We start from the raw sequence: 25,000 nt of genomic DNA, 5'->3' as shown, positions 1-25,000 counted from the left end.
CAGTCATTATTATTTCACTGAGTGAGTAAATGACAATTACGAAAAACATTATTGCCATCCAACAATGATGATAGGAATTTGCTTCTTCAACAACAACAACAATCATCACAACAACAACGGTTTAGTATAATCATAATTTCACAGAGTCAGAGTAGTACAATAAGTCCATAGATAAATCCAATCCATATATAAAACTCTACACTAAACAATATTGTCTCGTGAGCATTCTTAACCCCCAAACTGATGTCTACATGGTCTCCCATTGACAGGTGCTGGAGCTGGAGGGAGAGAAGGGAGAATGGGGGTTCAAAGCACTGAAACAGATGATCAAAATCAACTTCAAGTTGGTAAGCAATGATGAAGCACTTCTATAACATACAGTGGTGTGGAATCTCAATGAGGAGCTGAGTCCTTCATCTCTTTCACGTTTCAACTCTGCAGACTAACTTCCCAGAGATGATGAACAGATACAAGCAGTTGTTGACGTACATCCGGAGTGCAGTCACCAGGAACTACTCAGAAAAGTCCATCAACTCCATCCTTGACTACATCTCTACTTCCAAACAGGTATGGACCTTAGGGGAGGAAGATACCCTGCTAAAACCAGATATAATGCAATGCATTCAGGTTGAAAGAATCAGGGATATCTAAATCAAAACCCCTTATTGCTCAAGAAGACGTTGGGCAGAAACATTCCTATATTTACAATGCAATTTTCTTTTACGATTTAGGATTATGGGATCATAGGATTGTGATTCTTTAAAGAGTAGTGCTCTGTTACCACATATTTTCCTCTGAGAGACAGTTGCTGTCTCTCCATGTGTTCTGTGTTACAGATGGACTTGCTGCAGGAGTTCTATGAAACCACCCTAGACGCTTTAAAAGACGCTAAGAATGACAGACTATGGTTCAAAACCAACACAAAGGTAGGCTATGCACTCAGTGTGTCTGTTTTCTTGGGGGGGGGGGGGGGGGGGGGAGTTGCTGCCATTGCTGCCATTGCCATTTACTGCTGTGATAGAGAAATGCTTAAAATGTTCCTGTCCTTAACTTTCCAGCTGGGAAAGCTTTACCTGGAACGAGAGGAATTCGGGAAGCTGCAGAAGATCCTCAGACAGTTGCACCAGTCATGCCAGGTAAGCAGCAGGTGATGGGGAGGATGGCCTGGGGTCAGTTTCACCAAAGCTTTGTATCTGACTGTAAGTAGTACTTAATTTGTCCTGACAACCCAGCTGCAAAGCCACAAGAGAGTAACAATTATAAAATCAATGTTTACAGGTCAATTTGTTTAATTAACAACTTGCTGCTCTTGGGGTGGGAGTGGGCCTGGATTGACAAAAGAGCTAATGTACTACTTTATCAACATAACAGTAACAGTACTTTGTATGTCTATGTCTAGCGCAGGGTTGATGGAAAGGATGGTCTGATCTATTATGTTGTATTTTTGTGTCTACACAGACAGATGATGGGGAGGATGACCTGAAGAAAGGCACCCAGCTGTTGGAGATCTATGCTCTGGAGATCCAGATGTACACAGCGCAGAAGAATAACAAGAAACTGAAGGCCCTGTACGAGCAGTCGCTGCACATCAAATCTGCCATCCCTCACCCTCTCATCATGGGCGTCATCAGAGGTGAGGCTCTGTGTCCGTTACAGGAAGTAGAGCCTCAGATACAACACTTTACATTTCAAGCAACTTTCCCTACTTTCCATCCTCAAAAGTAATCATGAATTGAACTAAATTTGATTGGCGGATTAAAAGGGTTCCACACTACTTAGCTTTGATCACTGACAGATCAAGGATTACTGAAAATACTGAAGGATGCGTTAAAAATGTTTGGAACATGACAGTCCCCTCACTGCTCCCTTTGCACGGCTCTGACCTGCGCTTGTGTTGTCTTGTCCAGAGTGTGGAGGTAAGATGCATCTGAGAGAGGGGGAGTTTGAGAAGGCCCACACAGACTTCTTTGAGGCCTTTAAGAACTACGATGAGTCTGGGAGCCCCAGGAGGACTACGTGTCTCAAGTACCTGGTCTTGGCCAACATGCTCATGAAGTCAGGAATCAATCCGTTCGACTCCCAGGAGGTGAGTACTTACCTCTGGATTCTGGAATCACAGAAATTAGGAGAATCTATTTATATTGAATGTAAATTAGCGTACTGCCTGTTTGTGATGTTTATGCATAATATGATTAACTATTCCATAGACTAATATGCTGTACACATATTAACAATGACAATTCTCTATTTGTTTTTCTCTGAAAGGCCAAACCATATAAAAATGATCCAGAGATCCTCGCGATGACAAACTTAGTAAGGTAAGCTGATCTGCCTCAAACTGAACTTCCCTAAGAGAAATGGACACTGTCATGGTAACCCTTTGAGTTGCTTTAGCATCGGTTAAGTGTCATCTTGCAAACCTTTTCTCTCGTGCTTCGATTTCGGTTCTTTCCAGCCCACACTCAGAGTCAAAAATAGGCGTAGTCTATTATAGGATTCTAGTTTCCTTGCGTGCATTTAAAGTTGTTTCATATATAAGCAAGTCATTTAAAACACACACGGAATGAATGGGTTGTTGACTCTGAGAAGGCAAATATTTAGAAATGTGTTGAGGAACTGTGCAGATGTGATATTGTTGCGGATTGTAACAGCACAATGTATGGATTGTAACAACATGACTATTTTTACTCCCAGCTCCTACCAGAATAATGACATCACTGAATTTGAGAAAATTCTGAAAACAAACCACACAAACATCATGGCCGACCCTTTCATCAGAGAACACATAGAGGGTGAGTGGGGGACATGACTCCCAGCCCATGTTCAGAGTTACATAGTAAACATGCAGTGCATGTTCGTTGTCTGTGTGCAAAATATGAAAAATATCACATCATTCCAACAATTGATTGCATGGCAAATAAAAAAAACATCATAGTACAGTATGGTCACACACCAGTGGTGTCAAGGTCATGTGTAATTGCGCGCGTGCTGGTTTATGTTCGAGCTCTTTAAGTGACATCTCCTTTCTTCCAGAGCTGCTGAGGAATATTAGAACTCAAGTTCTTATAAAGCTAATCAAGCCTTACACTAGAATACACATCCCCTTCATCTCCAAGGTAAACCCAGGCCAAGATTTTTGTAACATTTATAACATTTCACCATTTAGATTCATAATAAAACTAACTCCAGTTTCACCTCTCCCCTCTGTTTCAGGAGTTGAACGTCGATGTCTGTGATGTGGAGAGTCTGCTGGTACAGTGCATATTGGACAAGTAAGTTTCTCCCACTCATCTGGTAATGTGAAGTCTAGTAGTCCAGACTGCAGCTCAGGGATGTAGCTAGATGAAGAACATGTTGCACAATAATTATTTTTTAATAAATCCAGTTCCTCATAGTTTCTACCCCTGCACCTCAAGGAAGGCTGGAGGCGTGAGTCGTGACAGTTTCTGTTGGTCTTGTTATTCACTGCTTACATAGTTTAGTTTATTCTATATTGCTGGTTTTATAGTTGTCTATGCTCACAGCCCGCTCTGTATTGTATCTCAGTGTTTACTCCTGGCAGCCGGATCAGATATACTCCAGTAAACTGACACAAAGGATTTCTCTCTACCCCCTTGTCAAAGCTCAATGTAGTATGTAATGAAATGTGTACATGGAAACTCTGATGAGTAGCAAACTGGTGTGTCACTGAGTAGCACTGTATGAATCTGATCCATTACAATGAATTAAAGTGTGTTATGTTGTTGTGAAAAGAAAGAAGATACACACACGGCCAAATGCTCCCATGTAGTTTTTTTTTTTTTTAGTTTTTTTTTTTTTAGTTTACAACCAAATTGGTCTTCATCAGGGATCCATTGTTATGTTGTTGTACCATTCTCCCCTGATCACCGTCTCTGGTCTCGTCCTCCCCTTCAGCACGATCCACGGCCGCATCGACCAAGTAAACCAGCTGTTGGAGCTGGACTACCAGAAGAGAGGAGGAGCCCGCTACACTGCTTTAGACAAATGGACGAACCAGCTCAACTCACTCAACCAAGCCATCGTTAGCAAACTCACATGATTGACATGTAGGAGCAGCTGACAGCATGAAAAGGAAAAATCACATGTTTCAATGCATCAATTTAAGACAATGTTTCCAATGCTTCTCTGAGTGGATGGTTTGAGCTACACAGCACAAACGTTTTCTGATTTGTCACAGAATTTTCCAGAAGACTGGAAACTGCTTCCTGAGGACAACTACTGTACAGGATCAGTGATTTGTTCACTCGTTTGTTTTTCACAAGGCTGTAGTATGACATCTTAAGAAACATCAAACACAAGGTGTTTTATTAACCTGTTAAAGTTGGTACAAACCCATTCATGACATGTGCAGCACTGAACAGTATATCAGCTGTTGCCATCATACACCAAATGTAAAGGTGCATATGAAAATGTAAATGTTGTTGAGGTCATTGAAATACAGTACTGTCTGGTTTGTAGCACTAACTTGGATTCCATGTAACACAATAAAATGATACAACTTGCTTCAACTTAAATTTTGATAAATCTGCATTTGATTTTTTGAACTTTTAATGTGTTATCTTGTGTTAATTTCACAGCATGTTTGTATGGTTAAACATTTCTATTTATAGATTTTTCGATTTACTTTTAAATAATAACCTCGTTATTTACCGCACATTGTTGCATACACTACATTTGTTTTTGTTAATCTTGTGCTTGTACATTATTGAAGATGAATCCGAATTCTGTGGACAAAATCCCACTAGCGACAGCTTTTGTTATGTGAGCCTGTAAGGCTTCCGTCCCAGATGACTCCCATTTTTACGTTGACACATAACCGTAGCAGAGCTAGTAGCTAACCATCAACAGTTAGGACTTGGGAGCGATAGGAACTGGGTGTGTTTCACACAAATGGCCCAACATTCACAATGAAGAAAATAAAAGCACCCATATCCTGACGTCTACAGCGTGCTCAATGAGGGTCTGTTGTGGTATCAGTGACTGACATGGACGCAAGTGACAACAAGGTAAGATAGGATTGCCTTTGCTAGCGCTGGCGATGTCATTTCAGAACCGAGTTTTGTGTTTGTGCAGCCTAGCTATGGAAAGATGTAGGCCCGAATCTGGAGATACGTTATTTGTATAACGTTTGGCAAGAAACCAGCACATTTACCATTGGTGCTTTAAGAGTAATGAATTATACTCAGTGTTGTGTTTCTGTCAAATAACCCAGCAATCATCATGTTGACAAGTGTCTCTCACAACGTGCAAGTTAGTGGGACAGTTTGTTTGCTAGCTAACTAGCTAAAGAAGCTAGCTAACTGCAAGCTGGCTAGCTACATCGATTGTCATTTTGGATTGACATTTTTCCGCACTTGCTGTTTGGTGCAAAGTACTGTATAGTTAATAATTTGTACATATGAGGAAATAATTTAACAAGATCTGTTGCATGTATTTAGCAAGTTAACCTTTTGGGTCGTAGCTATGCATGATGTACGCGCTAGATTCTCGCTGTCAAAATCTTTTGGGCAGCACTTGAAACATTTGACAGGTTGTTTCCCCGCTAGCTAACGTGCTGCAAGTTAGACACATTGTGCTAGGCTGCTAATATTAGTGTTTTGACAAAAACATGTATAGGTACTACAATGACTAGTAGGCAATTGAAACTTGAATTACGGAATTTGTGTGTGCGTTGACAACAAGAACGAAAGACTCGTTTCGTTTCGCCAGCTGGAGAGGAATCCGGTCCTTCTGCATTAATCACATTCCAATGACTCGCTCGTGTTGCGCATGCCGTAAGTTATCTGTAATGTTAATTTGACTATCCTAATAATAATAATCCATTCTGTTGCCATATAATTGAATTGATTCTTGTATGGTGATCTGTATTATGCATGACAGTGTGCTCCTGTTTCGAAGCTCCTGACTAACATCATATCTCAGGATTTTCATTGAGCAGCGTTTGCTGTACTTAGGTACAGAACAGATGATTGTAATGACCGGCATTGAACTCCAAATGCTTGGCCCAATACTCCCAGGGCCATTCTACAGAAACCCTCTCTTCTCAGCTGAGAATCTTTGAAAACAAAGTGAGAGTAAGAGACAAAGGCTTGAGAAGACAATGGTTTGGAGGGTACAACAGCCCCCAGTCCTCCTCAGTGTCGGCTCTGCCCTGCCCCTTACACATCTGGCTCTGACCTCAATGGCTTTTCCACAATTGTTGCTATTCACACACACACACACACACACACACACACACAAGCACACACACAAGCTGTCTCCGCAACCTGTCTCAAGCAACCTCACACCTGTTGAATGGAGAATGGAGCCCAGACATACATGCTGTAGAACCCAGCGTTGAGCTCAGTGGCTCCTCTGCCTGACTCTCTACAGAGCACATCTTAGGCAGTGTTTGAAGTTTGATTTCTCATGGTGTGGACACGGATCCTAGGCCTAAACACACTCTACTATTCCTTGTTGTGTAATTAGCTTATCTTGTGGTACTGTCCTCTTATCCTCTCAGGCCTAATCCTATAACATCCCCCCTATCACACAAACCAACCACAATAGCCTCTCTTTAGAGTCATATGGAAATGGATCATGGTTCATTTATCTTGTGGTTTTCAATCTATTTCAACACAGTAATGCCATCACTGTTGCAGGCCATACTGCCAGCCATTGTGCTGAACTCGTTCTGTCCCACGTATCTCTGTATAGAACAGCCAAGATCGGTAGATTAGTCAGAGAGAGCAGCCCGGAGCCCACGGACGGTGGCAGCAGGAAACAATGGACCCTGTCTGTGTGACAACCGCTGTACTGATGCTCGATTCATGCATTCCAACCTCTGTCTCTGAGAATGGAAGGAGTGTCTTTGTGTTGTGAACTCGGTGAACTCTCCTCGCACCCCTCTCAATGATGAAGATGTAGGCCTAGGCCTAGCCTGTGATGGCCACAGCTGCCACTCAAGAGCCGGGCCTGAATATGAGCTGGGTGGGTAGCAAGGCCTACTGTATGGAGCGTTTAACAACACAATGTAAAACAGCCTATATCAGTGATTTTCTTTTTTTTATGGCTTCTCTGGGTTTTTAGGTAGCGTTCAGGGGCTACTAAGACCAAAACACTCAATGGAAACCAAAGGAAGCAGAAAGAGATTAGGGTGGGGGTGGGGGTGGGGGATAAACAGAGCTAGGCGGAGCCCTGCACTGCCTGAGTGATGGTAAGGGAAACACATCCTTAAAACAGTGGGGTCTGGGTGGATGGAAAGGTCTGCTTTTCTTCAGTCGATGGTATGTTATTGGTTTCACCCCACCCACTCCTGTCCATTAGGCTAACACTATCATTCACCACTAGACCCACCACAGACCCCCGGTTTAGCATGCACAGGCCCCTTACTTAAAGCCCTGCCCTAGCCTGCTCACACTTCTTTCCCTATAGGGCTGGATCAGACATCCACCTAACTAGACAGATGAGTAAAAGAACCTCCCACACCCAGTCATTTGTCATAAATACCTCAAAGCTTTAACCCGTGTCTGTCCATTGTGTTAAGCTCCACGCTCTTTTCAAGGTCTTAATAACCTAGATTTTTAAAGAAGAATGGCCTAATTGTCGTACATTTTATTTTTAGAGAGGTATGTAGACTTATTTGACGTGATGGAAAGGTCAATGTGAGGCCACCCAGTTTACCCTGCGGGCCTCTCTCTCTGGCCCTTTGACAGCCAGGATCATGAGAGTGAGTGAGAGTTGATTTTGGAGACGTTTGTGTAAAGAGGAGGAGTTGGAGTAATCACCCTGGGAATAATGGACTGCTGCTATATTTAACTGTCCCACAAAGTCCTGGAGATGCTGTATGACTCATCATTATAACCCAGGCTCTGGTGTCCCTCGTCTCATGGTGCCCTCAGACAGCGTCACTGTCACCTGATGTAGTTTCACGCTAGGTTAGCCAACAGTAGGTACTGGAGGGCTTCTGGATTCAAGGTTTAGGATGTTTCATGAAAGGAAAATGGAGCTGATAGGTTTCTTTTATGACTTTCTGTTATTCTTGCACACCTGGTCTGAAACTGTTGTGCTGCTGTTTATAACTAACCAATAGAAAACCACTGATGGTGCCTCAACAAACCTGCCTGACGTGTTTCTACCTCCTTGAAGCGTTGGAAGGGAATGTTAACGCCGTACTTTCAAGATGAATATTTCAAACAACTTTACAATGAATAAACGTGGCACTCTGGAGTGCTAAAGGTCTTCAGTCGTGCGCTGTTCTGAGTATGAGGAAACAGTGCTCCACTTACTATCCGATAACTATCAGCCAAACCAGGAAGCCTGATTGCAGGAGGTTAGGCTAGGGCTAGGCTACATACTGCTATGGTGGGTGCAATCACATGGCCCTTAGCTGCTCTCATTGCATTAGCAGACTTGGCCTATAGGACTATGGGCCTTTATTATCTTCAACACAGAGCCGCATTTATAAACTCCTGATTCAAAGTTCCCAGTTTCTTTTTTTTAAATTTTTTTATTTTTTTGTGAATGTTTTTACTGATAAAACCAGTTTTTGTTTTCACCCAAGCTGATGCGGACCAATGTATTCATCATGAGTTACGTAAATGATTAGCTCCATCCAGAGAGTTTGTTAGATAACCTTTCAACACTGGCTTTTATATCATGTCATATATAAAGTGGTATTTTAAGCTGGCATCTTCTGTGTTTACAGCTGTTTCCCAGAGTGGTTAATCTCAAATTGCAGCAATCATTCATAATGTAGTAGTAGGCTATTTGCTTGTCCATCAAAGAGAGAACGAAAATGAGCCAGAGATCTGGGCAGAGAATCATAGGGAGTTGTGAGTGTTTGAAGGGGATTGGTTAAGCAAGGTATTGAACAGGTTTTGATTCGTTGTTGTGTGATGTCAGACAGTAACAGCTGTTCTCTATCCAACACTCACTGAAGTGATTCAGGCGTTGATCGTTCCTCTAAGATATCACCCCTCCTAGAAGTATGTGTGTTTACCTGTGATGTCGATATCTGTCTGAAGCCTGTCTTTCTCTCTCTCTCTGGCTCTAGGATGTGAAGCTGTCAGCCGAAGTTGAACCGTTCATCCCACAGAAGAAAGGTCCGGAAGGAACCCTTGTCAGCATGAGCCTGTCTGGAGAAGGAGGCGGAGGAGGAGGTGGAGGCAGTGGAGGAGGGGGCGGAGGGGGCGCAGGTGGAGGAGGAGGGGCAGAGCCCACACCCATCCCCAGCTACCTCATCACCTGTTACCCCTTTGTCCAAGAGAACCAGCCCAACAGGTACAGCACCCTGCATGCACCCTACACCCTGCTATGCACCCTGCAACCCGCACCCTACACCCCGCACCCTACACCCCGCACCCTACACCTTACACCTTGCACCCTGTGTAAGTAGGCCTCGCTACTTGACAGTTAGCTTGGCATTAGCTATGAATGGATGACTGTGGCGCTGCACTAATGCCATAGAGGAAACCCATTAGCCTTGAGCCTGACTAAGTCCTTGAGTACTAGCTCCCCCTCACACAGAAAATTTCCCAGCGTTGACATCATTCCAGGGATATTTCTAGTTAGCTCTGACACCCCACACCACACCACTCCTGGAACGTTCCCTGTGCCCATGTCAGCGGGAAAATGGATGGCGTCCCCATTCCGTTTTCCGTCTAAGGAAAACTGCCTCCTTCTCCTGGGCCACAGCCAGGATGAAACATTCTCTCGTGAACGGTCCCTCTTCACATTCACTCATTCATTCTGCTGTTTACTATAATGAAGGGGGTAGTCCTGTACACACCCAGACCCGGTGGTATTCTACACTGTTGTGATCAGCATCAGATCTTCCAAACAGTGTATTGGATCAGAACTGTTGGGTTTCCTGGTAACAGTAATAGACTGATTTGGTTCTACATGGTCACTGTAGAACTCTGTGATTCATGTGAAGAACACAATCTGCGTTTCCACTGGCTTTCTCTTTGTCAGGGGTGATCTGCTGTATCCTGCTCCTTTGTTTGCTTCCTTTCCGTTTTGAATACCCGGAAATGCCCACTATAGAACTCTGGCTGTGAAAATGTCGGCTGGATCCTTATCAGCTACGAGCCACACCAGCAACGAGCCACACACACACACCATCCACCCACCATCCATCCGCACACTGTCCACACACACACCACACACACACACACACACACACACACACACACACACACACACCATCCATCCACACACACACACACACACACACACCATCCACTCACACCAACTAGTGGCTCACTCAGACCCAGCTGACAGTCTCACAGAGATACATGCTCTCCTTACTCATCCAATCTGTTTAGAGCACAGAATCTCTACAGATAAGAGTCCTTCAGAATGCCTCTCCTCATCCAATGAAGGAGCGTCTTTCTCTCCCCTCTGGCTGCAGGTTCAGAGTCCCTGAACTCAGGACCAGTGGAGCAAACGGCTCAAACACAGTCACTTGGTTATTTTTCCTCAATGCACTCTTTTTGCTGTTATCTTATGAAGTGCTGATGAACTGTGCTCTAAGTGCTTTTCTAATCATAATTATGATTGTGTATTGCTTAAACTGGTATGTCTCTCTGGATTTGATTGGTAATATACAAGACGAATGTTCTCACTATAACGTAGTGCCGTAGTCAAACCGTTCTCCCTCTCTTTCCCTCTGTCCCTCCAGGCAGCACCCTATGTACAACGGAGGAGAGCTGCGCTGGCAGCAGCCCAACCCCAGCCCCGGTGGTCCCTACCTGGCCTACCCCATCCTGTCCTCTCCCCAGCCCCCCGTCAACAACGACTACACCTACTACCAGATTATGCCTGCTCCCTGTCCCCCCATGATGGGCTTCTACCAGCCGTTCCCTGGGGCCTACCCTGGGCCCGTGCAGGCCGGGGTGGTAAACCCTGTGTCAGCGGATGTCGGCGAGAGACAGCTTCCTCTGGGACAGGCGTTCGGGCTGGCCAATCAGAGAGGGAGGGGCGTGGTCAGACCGACTCTTCCCAAGGTAAGAAAGGTTACCGTCTTGAGAAAGGCCGTGGCGAAACGCTGTATCAATAGATAATAGAATATGAGTCACGATAACACACACATTGCTGTTGTTTATCATGTATTGGTTGGCATGTTCCCCCTGCCATGTCATCTCCATCTCCCTCAGCAGCAGCAGCAGCAGCAGTTGGGTGTGTGCCAGCCCTTGAGGGCCCGCCGCCCCCCCACGAGGAGTGTGGCGGTGCAGAAGGAGGTGTGTGCCTCAGGCCCCGATGGCAGGACCAAGACTGTCCTGTTGGTGGATGCAGCACAGCAGACTGGTAAGTCAACCATTGCCAAGCAGCACCATTCCTCTTCCTGTCCAGATTTGTTTATAGCACTGAGTTTACATACACTTGAGAAAAACAGGCTGCACAGTGAAATGAAGTGAAATCTAATGCCCTGTCAGTAAACCAATTTCTCCTTGGTTGATCAGGTGAGCGTGGGTCAGGAGAGCTCCTCTGAGCCTTTCTAGTGTTTTGATTATCTAAAGCCTTAATGCTGTAATGAAGGCTTAGACTCGAGGAGGGTTGCATACGTATTACGGTCCCTGCGCAGAAGTTATGTAAGAGTAAGCACTGCTCTTAATCTGCGAACACACACAGAACACCTGAGTTGGTCAAACCCTGGGACTGCCAAGTGCCAGTGCTGCATCAGAATCAGAATTCTTTTATTTGGTGTGTGTATGTATATATATTGAAAGTTTGGACACAGCTTCTCATTCAATGGTTTTTCTTCATTTTTATTATTTTCTACATTGTAGATTAATATTGAAGACATAAAAACTATGAAGGAACACATATGGAATTATGTAGTAAACAAAAACGTGTTAAACAAACCAGAATATGTTTTAGATTTTAGATTCTTCAAAGTAGCCACCTTTTGCTTTGATGACAGCTTTGCACACTCTTGGCAAGGTGTGTCCAAACTTTTGATTGGTACTGTATGTGTGTGTGTGTGTGTGTGTGTGTGTGTATATATATATATATATATATATATATATATATATATATATATATATATATATATATATATATATATATATATATATATATATATATACATTATTATTATTATTATTATTTATTTTTTTACAAAATAGCACACTATATAAATTTGAATAAATATAAATTGCACTGTCAGTTCATTGAGTGTGTGACGGGGTGGGGGAGTGGAAGTCCCAGAGTCAGTAAGAGGCAGGGGGCTTGTTTGTGAGCCCCACTGCCATGGAGAAGAAACTGTTCAGGTGGCGCAAGGTTTTGGTCTTGATAGACCGGGACCTTTTGCCGGATGGAAGTCTTTGGAAGAGGTGGTGACCAGGATGGGAAGGATCAGCAATGATCTTCCCTGCTCTCTTATTGGTCCTGGAGTGGAACAGGTCCAGGAGAGACGGCAGGTTGCAGCCGATGACCTTCTCAGCTGACCGAATGGTCTGCTGCAGTCTGTCTTTGTCCTTGGCAGTGGAGGCAGTGAACCAGACGGTGATCGATGAGCTGAGGATGGACTCAATGATGGTCGTATAGAACTCGACCTGATATCACCCGATATGTAGGAGGCATAGAGTAGTCGGCAGCATTGGAGAGGAGCCATGTTGTCCAGAGCTGTTTTTCTCCTTTGAATAGAACCTGTGTGTTCGCGTTCGCACACATACCTATATTGCTTTAGGAACAAATCCAAAACAGATCCTCGTCATGTCTTTTATTCTGTGGCTGAATGAAAGTCATGGCACCCTGCCTCTTGATACTGAACTAGTTGACACAGGGCCCTATTTTGTATTTAATGATTCCATTGTAGCCTGTTAGGTCAGCCACTTTGTTGGAAATGACGTGTGTTTGTCATTCAGAGTGAGAGGAAAGATTCCTCTGACGGCATCAGAGGAAGTGCGAGGAGGTGGCTATTTTGGTTGCGAGAGTTGACACAGAGTATCATCCAGCCTTCAGGAGAGGAGAGACAGGAATGTAGAGTTTCCAGTTAGAGAGGTATGCTATGCTGTACCTGATGCCCCTCTGACGCATGTGTACCTCGGAATGAAGATGATCCTGTGTGAATACCTATGAAATTAAAAACAAAAGTCTTCCCTTCGCTGAAGTTAGCATAGATCTGAGAGAGTTGGATGGGTGGAATCTGTAGGATAGAATCATTGCTTTTGAATTTCTGATGACGTATAGATAAGTTATTACCTGACTGAGAGGAGGAAAGATGGATACATTTTCTATGTACGGCCCATAAACAATGTCTTTGAAACCCTATTTCGATTGCTTCCAAAAGACATCCTTCCTTCCTCCCTACCTTTTTTTGTAGTCACTGACCGAACATGATTGGATTGGTCAAAGCAAGCTTTCCACTGCATTGCTTTCGTCACGTCATGTCAGACTAGTGATCTACTCAACGGAGGGAGGAAGGAAGGTTTAAGTTTTTTTAAGGTATTCAAACCGGTTCTAAATCTGTTGTCTCCATGTCCCCTCAGACTTCCCAGGGGAGGCGTCAGGGCGGTGTGTGTCGGAGCAGGCCAGCCCCCTGCTGTGGAAGAACCGCCCCAGGCGGAGGCGGGCGTCCCACCCGACGGAGAGTTCCAGCGAGCAGGGGGCCAGCGAGGCGGACATCGACAGTGACAGCGGCTACTGCAGCCCCAAACACAACCAGGCCGCCGGGGCTACGCAGCGCACCTCCGACCCCACCGCAGCACCACCCACGGTAGGCCCTAGACCGATAGCCGACCACCCCCCTAACCCCAGCCCTAATCCCAGCCCTAGATCTATACACCTCTAACCCCTCTCCCCTGGATTTGTTATCATTTAACATCTCTCTCTCTCTCTGTACAGGGAGTTGAAGCTGGTGTAATGACAGGTAAGCTGCAGTATCTGTGATCTGTATCTGATAAGGGGAATGACGTTAGTTTCCCCATTGACTTTTGAGTTAATGTTGTAACATGGTTGCGTTGTGTCTTGTCTAGCGGTGAGCTGGGTGAACGTGGCGTCTCAGGCCACGCAGAAACCCTGGGCGGACAGGAACAACCCCTTCCACAGAGCGGGGAAGGGCCCTGAGCAGAGGAACTTCTCACAGGTACGTCTTCTGATCTGAACACAACCGACACACAGCCCTAATGTGGCAGGGTCCGACAGCGTGCCTCATAGTATTGCATCAGTCTGGGGTGGTGAGATTACACACTGCCAGGAGAGACAAGCTCTGTGATTGTATCTCTGACCCTTAACCTGAGTGCATTTCACTAGGCCAGTCTGGCTTCCTTCCTTTCCTCAATGTGCACAGATGTGGAAGGTGAAAGCAATTCAGTGGTAGGTGTCCTCCATGTAGCTGTCACCTCTCTTTGTCTGTTTGTATTTTATTTTATTTTTTTTATATCAGGACACGTGTACTATAAGAGATAACAAGGAGAGGAAGCTAGTTTAGACTACTGAGATGCACCCTCTCTCTATTCCTGGCCCTGACCCTGTTTTCTCTCTCTCTCTCCCTCTCCCGCTCCCTTCTTCAGGATTTCCATGGAGGCTACTCAGGGCGTGGCTGCCCTAACCCTAGCTCTGCAGACAGTGGCTGTGGCGTGCAGAGGAGGATGCAGGCGGGGACGGTCCCTGGGACGGAGCTCACTCCTGAGGCCCTCTACTTCGAGGTGGGAGGAGTCTCACATACACACACACACTTATCTCAGTCAATATCCCCATGGGAATCAATACATTTAATACTGTGTGTGTGTGCGTGCGTGCATGTGTGTAATGATGTGTGTGGTCTGTCTGTCAGGATGAAGATGAGTTCCCAGAGCTGGCCTCAGGAGGAGCACAGCAGCGCAGCACCAAACCAGAACCCAGCCCGGCCCAGACCCAGGCCCAGGCCCAGTCCAAACTAGCCAAGAACCTGGTGAGAGAGTGGCTCTTATCCTCTGTCTCAAAAGTACTATCTAAGCTTTATGCTTTCTCACTTCCATACCTCCTTGAAAATAGAATTGATCCGTTTTCACATGGCTGAAAATGTTCAAGAAATAGTCTGTCAGCTTTGCTTCTTGTTTACCCGTATTGTGACTTTCCCCTTACACGTGAGCAGTCCTCTCTCCTGTGGCTTATTTAAGTGTGTTCTCTGAACGTGTCTCCCTCCCTGCAGCTGGACAACCTGCCGGAGAACTCCCCCATCAACATCGTTCAGACGCCCATCCCCATCACCACCTCCGTCCCCAAGAGGGCCAAGAGCCAGAGGAAGAAGGCCCTGGCAGCCGCCCTGGCCACCGCACAGGAGTACTCCGAGATCAGCATGGAGCAGAGGAAACTACAGGTACCAGCATGCCCTCTGTCTCGGTGGTCACAGCGAGGGGCCAGATGGTAATCTGCTGGGAAGTTTCTGTATTGTAGTGTCGATTTTATTGCAGTCTTTCATTCGATTTCGACCGATCATTTCAAGTATTTCTTCTTTCAAATCCTCTCTCTAGCCCTCCTCAGATTCCACCTGGCCCTAAGTAGATGAGTAACTCTGTACTGTGTAGCTTTTGGTCAGTGTTGTTGTATCATATTGTGTTCGTGGTGTGACAGTAGTTGCTTTTCCCTGTCTCTGCCTGTAGGAGGCGATAACTAAGGCTGCGGGGAAGAAGAGTAAAACCCCAGTGCAGCTGGACCTGGGAGACATGCTGGCAGCTCTGGAGAAACAGCAGCAGGCTATGAAGGCTAGACAACTCACCAACACCAAACCACTGTCCTTTACAGGTACAGTCACACACACTTGGAGAAACAATCGCAAACTCCTGTTATATACAGGTCCATATAACACACACACACACACACACTTGGAGAAATAATTGCAAACCCCTATTATATACAGGTCCATGTAATACACACACACACTTACACAGTGCCTGCATGTTTGCGGTGTTCTCTCCTGTTCCAGTGGGTACCACAGCTCCGTTCCAAGGTTCTAGTGGCTCCACCAACGTAGCGTTGAAGGTTCAGCAGCCTTACTCCGCCCCACACAACTCCCTGGACTCCACCGCGCCCCGGCTGAAGAGAAGCAAGGAGAGGGAGGTCCCCAAAGTCAAACGACCCACCGCCCTGAAAAAGGTAAGATGGATGGAGGGATGGAACTGATATAGAGGAGTAGAGGATGGGGTTGGTCAAACCTGGAGCACGATGTTAAATTACAGAAGCATTGACGTAACGTACAGAGAAGAGATTCATCAATGGCCTGTCTTTCACAAGGAATAAAAGGGCTCAAACTGAATAATAATAATACCTTTTATTTGAATAGCGCTTCTTCATCAACCCAAAACACTTAACGGGTCACATAGTATGTAGGGGGAACTGAGAAATGACCTCCCTGTTGTTAAGCCCAGAGCCTCTCAGTGTTTAACCCCGTCTCTGTGTGCGTTCTAGATCATTCTGAAGGAGCGGGAGGGGAAGAAAGGCAAGGTGTGTGTGGAGCAAGGCTCTGCGGGGCAGGACGAGCCTGGCGACGAGGAGATGCACTTCACTGATGACCTCACACGGGAGCCCGCCTCCCAGGAGGGTGAGCAAGGAGTCAGGCTTCAAGTTTCAAGGGGTCATGGTAGAAGTTGGCCAAATCTATGTTCGGAATCGGATACTAAACACTTGCATACTGCATGAGTATGTACTTCACATTTCATATGTCTGCGGTATGCAATGTGTGTGGAGATCCCATTGGTTCCCTACACTGGTCTCTACACTCTGTCTGATCTTCTCCCTGCGTCTATTTCCTGTAGAGAACGGTCTGAGCATGCCCAGTGATGCGTCGCTGTCCCCGGCCAGTCAGAACTCTCCATACAGCATCACGCCCGTCTCCCAGGGCTCCCCTGCCAGCTCAGGCATCGGCAGTCCCATGGCCGCTAACGCCATCACCAAGATCCACAGCCGCCGCTTCAGAGAGTGAGTACACACACACACACACACACACACACACATGCGCGCCACAGAGGGGGACACACACACTCACTCTCCATAGCCTCCATAGCCATTTCCTTCTTGGTTTGTCCTTTGCTGAGAATCCTACTGCAGAAAGCTGGAATGTCATAGAAACATATTTTGTGGGTTTAGCCAAACAAAAAGATTAGTTACAGAAATATTTTACCCGCCCAAAACAAACACAGAGCCTCATCTTTTCCCAACCCCAGCCCAAAAGCTAATGGGTCCTTTCAAGGGAGGACTATACAATAAAGACTTGTACAGACTATGGCACCGATGCCCAGCACATTTCACCCCCTCAGCACAATGTATGCCACTCTCCTCACAAGCAAGGCTTTGTCTGTCCCCTAATGTCCTCTGCAGTAGGCCCTTTGTCCCAGCCCACCCTGATCTCACACATCCTGCATTTTAACTCCCTTATGACCCTCCACCTCCATAAGCCCCTCCCCCAGAACACCACTCCTCCTCACGCCATATCCATAACAAGTCAATCAAACAAAATGTAGTGTGTGTGTGTGTGTGTACTGCCCTTTGTGCGTGCGCATGTGTTATGACTTGTTTATGTGTATTTGAACTCGTGTGTGTTTGTCCCCAGGTACTGCAACCAGGTGCTGAACAAGGAGATAGATGAGAGTGTGACGCTTCTGCTGCAGGAGCTGGTGAGGTTCCAGGAGCGTGTGTACCAGAAGGACCCCTCCAAGGCCAAGTCCAAACGGCGCCTGGTCATGGGCCTCCGTGAGGTCACCAAACACATGAAGCTGCACAAGATCAAATGTGTCATCATCTCTCCCAACTGTGAGAAGATCCAGGCCAAAGGTGAGGGGTCAGGGGTCACACAGGGTTAGGGTTAGTGCGGTTTGCCTAGTCCCTGTAGAATAGTCTCTGCAGAACCAAGGCCTAGCTTATTGTAGTCAGACAGAAGTGGGCACATGTCAAGTGGTCACATGTCAAGTGGTGAGTAAGATTGTAGCCCAGTCAAGAAACATCACCTACAACAACCCTTTCCCTTACTCTTCAATGTCTGGCTATTGTACATAGCAAATAAGGTTGAAACGCTATCACCTTAATGCTTGGGCTTGTTTTGGAACCGGACAATTAGATTGTGCTTATCACGTTTGTTTACACTGTTTTGTTTGATAAAAAGAAAAGAAACCAAGTTCAGAGCTGCATCCACCAGAGGGCGGTAGTGGAATTCTTACATGTCTCGGTAGGGCTGTGACAGTTACACTAGGATGACCATGAGAAAAAAGACTGTCGTAACTGTTGAAATACATAGATTTTTGAATTTTAAAATATTTTAAAATGTATTATTATTATTTTTTAATTTTCATGTAGATATACTGTACCTAATAGCATGAGTGTAACATAATTCTTATGAACAATTGTTTTGCTACAATAATCCATCTATCTATAAAACAGTTTTGTATTTTGAGGGAGAGACAGTTGCGCACGCTCTGACGGTTATAATGATTATTTGCATGACAACCGACCGTTACCCAAAATTCTATGAGCGTCATGGCCCTTTGTCTCGGTCATCTCTGCTCTGGTTGCAGTATTGTCATTTAGCCTGCCTGCAGGTAGAACACACACACACACACACACACACACACAGAGCAGATTTCACACAAACAGGTGATTGATTGTGTTGTTTTTATTTATTCTTCCTGTGAAGTGCATTGCATATGTGAATAAAAATAAGCTATATAAATAAAGTTTGATTTGATGTGCTGCCTGCAGGGGGTCTCGATGAAGCTCTGTACAACGTGATCGCCATGGCCCGGGAGCAGGAGATCCCCTTTGTCTTCGCCCTGGGCAGGAAGGCTCTGGGACGCTGCGTCAACAAGCTGGTGCCTGTCAGCGTGGTGGGCATCTTCAACTTCTCTGGAGCAGAGGTACGAAGTAGTGAGAAACTGTCACTGGGACATACTGTAAGTAACCTTGTTGTAACCCTTACACTGTTTTGATCCTAACATGTATTTTTAAGCAGAATAGAGTTTTGCCCTCTTCGCTAATGCATTCTCTCTCTCTCTTTCTCTCTCTCTCCCTTCTCCTTCCCCCCTTATCTCCCTCTCCCCCTCTAGTGTTTGTTTAACCGGCTGGTGTCCTTGACAGAGGAGGCTAGGAAGGCCTATAAGGACATGGTGTCAGCCCTGGAGCAGGAGCAGGCCGAGGAGGCCCTGAAGAACGTCAAGAAGGTCACCCATCACATGGGCCACTCCCGCAACCCCTCCGCCGCTTCCGCCATCTCCTTCTGCTCCGTCATCTCCGAGCCCATATCAGAGGTCAACGAGAAGGAGTACGGTAAGGAGACACTCACATCCTCTCTCTCTCTTTCTATTTCTATCCCTCTGTCTTTTTTGGGGATGTAACCCTCCCTCTCTGCATAGCCTCTGTCTTAAACCATTGCAGAATGTGGAGGATTCTGCTTCCAAGTAAAACAAATAATGGAGGGTCACAAGTCTGACCTTCTGCTTTCCCTCCCCTTCAGAGACCAACTGGAGGAACATGGTGGAGACGTCCGACGCCCTGGAGCCCACGGAGGCCGAGCCCAACCGCCCTGCTCCCTCCTCAGGCTCCCAGAGAGACAGCGAGAGGCCCTCCACCTCCTCAACCATCACCACCACCACCACCAGCTCCACCACCCCGGCCCACAGCCTTACCCTCGGCCCCGCATCCCTCCACCCCAGAGCAGGGCCCTCAGCCCAAGGCCCGGGGGATAGAGAGGAGGGCCGAGCCGACGACCGGCTGGAGCTGGCTTCCCAGCAGAGCACCGAGACGGGCTCCCTCGACGGCAGCTGTAGGGACCACCTCAACTCCTCCATCACCTCCACCACCTCCACCCTGGTCCCGGGCATGCTGGAGGAGGCGGAGGAGGAGGACGAGGAGGAGGAGGACTACACCCCCGAACCCATCTCCGTGGAGGTGCCGGCCCTCAGCAGCCGCATCGAGTCCTGGGTGTCCAAGACCCTGGAGAACCTCCAGCTGGGCAAGAGCCAGGATAGTACCGAGGAAGAGGAGGAGGAGGACGACGAAGATGAGGAGGAAGAGGAGGGAGGGCAGAGCGAGGAAGAGGAGCTGGATTCAGCCGACCTTCCAGAAACGGGGCTGGAGAGCAAGGAGCAGATGGAGGCGAAGAAGATTACTGGTTGATGTTGTCTCCTTCCTCCATTCCCTGCTCTCCCCCTCCTCTCCTTAACTTACTCCCTCCCTCTCTCATACACGCATTCCCTCTCTCTCTCACACACACACACACACATCACTCTCTCACATTTGAACCAGCAGCTCTCCTCCTGTGTGACTCCAGACACCAGACATTATCTCAGGAATCAGACCAACCAACACGCATGCGCGCGCGCACGCACACTCACGCAACAATAACATGCAGAGTGACCAACCTACAGACACACATACAGACAAACAGACAGACCAACCGACAGTCAGTCAGACATCTCCTCGGGTCACTCTGAAGGACTCCTCTGTCTCACACTCAAGTCCTCCTCTGACACGCTGACGTGAATCTCAAACCACCGTCTCGTCTCGCGCCGTCTCGTAAAGGGAAGCTCTCGCCCCCCCCTTTTAGACCACAACCAGTTTACACTTGAACTAAGGGTGAATGGCTTTAACTCTCTCTCTGAGACTGAACTCTCTACGAGATGTTTCAGGGAGTGGGTGACCATGGAGACACTTACTAAAACAGGAGAACTTGTTCTTCCTCTCTCTCTCTCTCTCTTTCTCTCTCTAGAGCAGCCTCCTCTACTCTCTCCTCCTCTCCTCTCGCTCCTTTGGTGTTTCTCCCACAGAGAGATGGCGGCAGAGAGCGAAGGGTGTAATTGTTGAGCGCCACCAGAAGGCTCCTACAGAGCTGAGAGTTTACAGGTGTGTGTGTGAGTCTGTCTGTCTGTGTGTGTGTGTGTGTGTGTCTGTCTGTGTCTGTGTCTGTGTGTGTGTGTGTGTGTGTGTGTGTGTGTGTGTGTGTGTGTCATGCTCGTTCACTCCCTCTGGCCCTGACCCAGCAGCAGGCTCATGGTTGGTGTCGTCATCCTTTTTGTGTTAATTAGCTTTATCTGCTTGCATCGTGTGCTTTCCAATTGTGTAATTAATAACAGTAGGCTTTAGTAGGGAGGGAGAGGCATGCTAAAGGTTGCTTAGTGGTTCTAGATAGGTTGCTTATCAGCATCCCACTGGCTGATGGGTCTCCCTACAGTCTGTGGTCAGTTTACTTGGTGGTTAAGCCGTGTTGTCGTCACTAAACCACTCTCGCACACCAACATACGTTTAAAAAGGAACACTGATTGTTTTTGACATTGGTACATTGTATCCCTTCTCATTTGACATGATTTAAGATAGGAATGATATGACATATGACGTTACATACTAACAATAACTGAAACTAGAACAATGTGTTGATGTACATAACCTGTATAGGTGGTTCTAATACTCTGTAATCTGTAATATTGATCTTTCCTAGTGTACAACTGTTTGGGGGTGTTTTTTTCTGAGTGGATTATTTTTGCGTTGCTAGCTGCATTATGTGTTTAGTATAGTCCTCTGGTTTATTTTGGTACCAGTCCATTGATGGGTGGTATCCCACCAGTTATCATTCTGTTTGTGTGTGTGTGTGTGCGTGTGTGTGGAGGGGAGGGCAGGTTAATGTCCTGTAAGTAGCTGACGTGTGTGTGTTGGATGCGTTTTGCCAGTGAGACAGTGTTGTACCTCCAGATAGTTTTCATCCTGCCTCTGCCATTGGCCTCTGCCCCAGCTCCACACTGGAGGGGAGGGGCTGCTCAGCTGACCAGCCCACTGCCCTGCCATGGGGGAGGAGCCACCACAGGAACCCACACGAATATTCATGAAGTCATTATGCAGACAACATGCATACCATGTAAATAAAATTGTAAAAAACAAAAAAAGATGTTTGAACTACAGTGTATTAAAAAACCCAATCACCTTGTTCTTAAAGCCATTTGATAGAGAAAAAGATATATATACATTTTATGAGTCTGAATCAAAGTTGATCATGGAACAATTGTGTAAATCTATTGAAGCATAGTTTAGCTTGAGGAGGAGGGAGTGCAGTAGTGGGCATATTGGGAGGTATGATGCAATATGAAACCCAGGTGTGCGTGGTCGGAGCAGCCAGAATACACGTACTGGTGAATTATGAAGCTGTCTAGTTTGATAAAAGGTACGCTGTGTGCAGGCTTTTTGTCAGCTATCGCTCTCGTCAAAAGTGTGTTTTGGAGCAACGATAGCAAGTGTGTCCTTTGCACTATGTAAATACAGTAACTCGTAAAAGACCTTGTAACTAATGTGAAAAAAAAATGGTTGAATGAAGTACTTTTTTTCAGCGTGTTCTTCGTCTTTATATGAATATTTAAGGATGGCTCTTTCAGACTGTACAGCACTAGCAACATGTAGACGCTATTTCTCATACCGTAACTGTTATCTTAATTCACTATCTGGATTGATTATTAATATCATTAAAATGTTGTTTAAGTAAACTATTCTGAGTACTGTCTTTCATATCCTTCCTGGTCTTTTAGATTTTTTTTTTTTTTTACTGTATGGAAATATCTTTGTTTGAAAATTGTTTGATACTTAATTTTATTGTGGCGACTACATAGTGATACATGGCGTTCATATCATCAATGTTCCCTTACACCATTTTATTTTTTTCGTTTTCCGTTTTCACAGATGCTAGCCTTCATCCTCCCGTGATTTGGTTCTGATCATTTCCATGGTTGGAGATTGTTCTTTTCACAGAGAAATAAGTGGTCTGTGGCGGCCAGAGCGTCAGGGGTTATGTGCAGTTCTATAATATCATTCCTCATTCATATCTGGGTAAGTCTGGTGACATTCAAGTTGGTCTGAACTATAGCAAACCATGCCACAGACATGACTCATTACCTCTAGACAACGGATATTAGACTGTCCGTGTGAAGACACAGCGGTGACCCACATTCAGATACACTTGAGTCCAGAGACGCACTTTTCCAAGCATGTAGATTCACTATGCAACCACTAGGGAGAGCCAGAGATCCAAATTCCATGCATTCTTCTGGCCGAGTGCATGACTCCCTTGAACTAGTCACCTCCACGAACTGCAGTCTTCACCAACATTGGTATAGTGCTTCACTTCCATGCATACCTAAATAGAGAATCTGGGGCTTTTATCAGGATAGTTACTGAACATTCACATAGAAATATATTGTATAGAATAGGTATGATGATCTGTCATGTGGAATGGGATATCATGTCAGGTGACATTTGTGTCTGCAGTGTTCCTCAGAATGTTTCACCTGACTGAATAAGCCCCCAGGTCCCCTGCCCTTCCCTTCCCTGCCCTGCCCTGTCATAAGGAAATGCAAATCCGGTCTTCCTGTTACTTCCCCATCCCTCTGTGTTTTTACTCAGCACATTTGAATATTTGGGACAGGCAGACTGTGGGATGGAGGGGTACTCTTCAGCCAAGCACTCCTCTGTGGGATGGAGGGGTACTCCTGTGACAGAACATAACCAAGTAATATTTTAAATATTAAATTAGATGAATTTATTAGAATGAACACCAAAGCTATGCTTGTGCATCTTATTTTGAATGTATTATAGATTAGAAGTCATTCCAAGAAGGTTGTTGATCTGCACATTATGAAATGTAACCCTACAGGTATATGAATATATTCAATAAGTCAGAACATCATTCTCAGCAGTATCGTGCCTATGTGAGATTGTTAGCTTTCTATTGATCTGTTGAGTTGAGACTAGTTATTAGACTAGTACCTCAATAGGACTCTACTGGTGAAATATATGATGAATGTACTGTAACAGGATGGATTGTTAGATATCTAATAATAATAATAATTGGTTGCATTTATAATGCAAACGCTTCACTTGTAACGGGGAGTGCTCACCTCATCACGATATCTGTGCTGATCTGAACGAGAAAGCATCTCTTTACCGATCTATAGGATGAAACAAGAGAGGAACAGGAGGAGGAGAGTATTCACACATATTTGCTCTACTTCAGCATACGTGTGTGTATGTGTGTGTGCTGCATGAGTCACCCTGCCTGGCTGTGATTGGGTGGTAGTTAACGGGGGAGGGGCGGGTTAGGTGGTGGGGGGGGGGGGGGGGGCTGGGGGGGATGTCAGTCAATTCCTCTTCCGCTCCATTCACACATCCCTCAGCATGCGCAGTCGGAGACAGAGAGAGAGGCTCATTCATAAAAAAGAGAGAAAGTTCATTCATAAAAGCTGCGCCATCCTGCTTTGCCTCAGAGCCAGGGAGAGAGTGAAAGAGAGAGAGAGAAAGAAGGAGAGAGAGAGACCTGGCCACTGAGACACAGGGCAGCTACCCACAGGGACTGGGAGAGTGGCCGAGAGGACAGAGAGAGGATTGTCTGTCTGTCTGTGTGTGTGTGTGTGTGTGTGTGTGTGTGTGTGTGTGAGAGAAAGAGAGTGTGTGTGTGGGACAGTAGGATGTTGGGACTCTACTCCTTGCGATGGCCAGACTGGTGTGGTGAGTGAGGATTGGACTGCTGAGAACGCAGAGGGAACCTGAAGTCAAACAGGACAGTGACACACAGGTAAGTTATACAACCGCTTGATATATCTTTATTATTCATTTTTATCTGAGAGGAAGTATCACAACATGAGCGACACACAAATACAGCTGTTGTATTTTTTAGTACAGATAGCTAATCTGTAGTCTGTGCTTTACCATTCATATAAGCAATACAATGTCCAATGAAGAAGACAGAGGCAGTTGGGACATTTCACTTGAGAAAACAGATATTAGGTTGTCTCTCATTCTTGGAGGGAAATGGCGTGTCAGGAATTGGACAGAGGGGGAAGGGCTATGCAGTGTGCACCTCGTTCCTCTCTTCTCCTCCCCCCCATCCCCTGCTTCTCCTCCTCCTTCTGTGGTCCTGGTAGTAGTGTAAGTTTGTCATTCTCTCTGGTCTCTCCATCCTCAGCTCCCCCCCCCCCCCCCCCCCCCCGCCCCCCGCCTCCCCTCCTTCCTGGTCTCTGATTATGAGAGAGCAGACCCTCCCTCTCTCCAG

General features: G+C 46.0%; 3 protein-coding genes across 7 annotated transcripts in view; all 3 read left to right on the top strand.

Moving 5' to 3' along the window:
• LOC310820109 (COP9 signalosome complex subunit 2-like) overlaps positions 1-4,524 on the top strand; it is a 5,218-nt gene extending 694 nt beyond the window's left edge. For 2 of the 3 annotated variants that reach the window (XM_083691630.1, XM_083691628.1), the window contains exons 3-13: positions 270-347; positions 442-567; positions 837-926; positions 1,059-1,136; positions 1,459-1,633; positions 1,908-2,086; positions 2,266-2,318; positions 2,695-2,792; positions 3,034-3,116; positions 3,214-3,272; positions 3,916-4,524. In XM_083691630.1, the coding sequence (XP_083547756.1) occupies positions 270-347; positions 442-567; positions 837-926; positions 1,059-1,136; positions 1,459-1,633; positions 1,908-2,086; positions 2,266-2,318; positions 2,695-2,792; positions 3,034-3,116; positions 3,214-3,272; positions 3,916-4,060 (1,164 nt within the window). In that variant the 3' untranslated portion in view covers positions 4,061-4,524. Of the gene's footprint in view, positions 1-269; positions 348-441; positions 569-836; positions 927-1,058; positions 1,137-1,458; positions 1,634-1,907; positions 2,087-2,265; positions 2,319-2,694; positions 2,793-3,033; positions 3,117-3,213; positions 3,273-3,915 lie in introns of all 3 variants that reach the window. The other variant, XM_083691629.1, reaches the window with a different exon arrangement.
• Positions 4,525-4,874: 350 nt separating this feature from the next.
• Positions 4,875-21,884, top strand: secisbp2l (SECIS binding protein 2-like). 3 transcript variants are annotated; one of them, XM_083691235.1, is made up of 18 exons: positions 4,875-5,027; positions 9,056-9,282; positions 10,685-11,009; positions 11,163-11,310; positions 13,497-13,723; positions 13,852-13,876; positions 13,983-14,092; positions 14,520-14,654; positions 14,783-14,899; positions 15,140-15,307; positions 15,591-15,732; positions 15,914-16,083; positions 16,396-16,528; positions 16,743-16,905; positions 17,537-17,757; positions 18,679-18,869; positions 19,023-19,242; positions 19,430-21,884. In XM_083691235.1, the coding sequence occupies exons 1-18, from the start codon at positions 5,007-5,009 to the stop codon at positions 20,089-20,091; spliced, it is 3,405 nt and encodes a 1,134-aa protein (XP_083547361.1). In that variant the 5' UTR covers positions 4,875-5,006; the 3' UTR covers positions 20,092-21,884. The 3 variants fall into 3 exon arrangements, with proteins under 3 accessions (XP_083547361.1, XP_083547362.1, XP_083547360.1); XM_083691236.1 differs by having other exon boundaries at positions 11,160-11,310; positions 18,679-18,833; XM_083691234.1 differs by having other exon boundaries at positions 11,160-11,310.
• Positions 21,885-24,929: 3,045 nt separating this feature from the next.
• LOC310819593 (SHC-transforming protein 1-like) overlaps positions 24,930-25,000 on the top strand; it is a 10,985-nt gene continuing 10,914 nt past the window's right edge. Inside the window, exon 1 of the mRNA XM_083690898.1 lies at positions 24,930-25,000. This exon is cut by the window's right edge and continues 29 nt beyond it. Coding sequence (XP_083547024.1) covers positions 24,972-25,000 — 29 coding nt within the window. The 5' untranslated portion in view covers positions 24,930-24,971.

This window comes from Argentina silus, assembly GCF_951799395.1.
Source record: "Argentina silus genome assembly, chromosome: 19".
In the NCBI taxonomy this organism is placed as follows: domain Eukaryota; kingdom Metazoa; phylum Chordata; class Actinopteri; order Argentiniformes; family Argentinidae; genus Argentina; species Argentina silus.
The sequence above is the reverse complement of the archived record's forward strand: the minus strand, read 5'-3'. Positions and strand labels throughout refer to the sequence as shown.

Coding starts and splice junctions, on each gene's coding strand:
- secisbp2l (XM_083691234.1), top strand. CDS start 5,007: ATGGACGCAAGTGACAACAAG. Junction 14,900..15,139: donor CCAAACTAGCCAAGAACCTG/GTGAGAGAGTGG, acceptor CCCTCCCTGCAG/CTGGACAACCTGCCGGAGAA. Junction 15,308..15,590: donor TGGAGCAGAGGAAACTACAG/GTACCAGCATGC, acceptor CTCTGCCTGTAG/GAGGCGATAACTAAGGCTGC.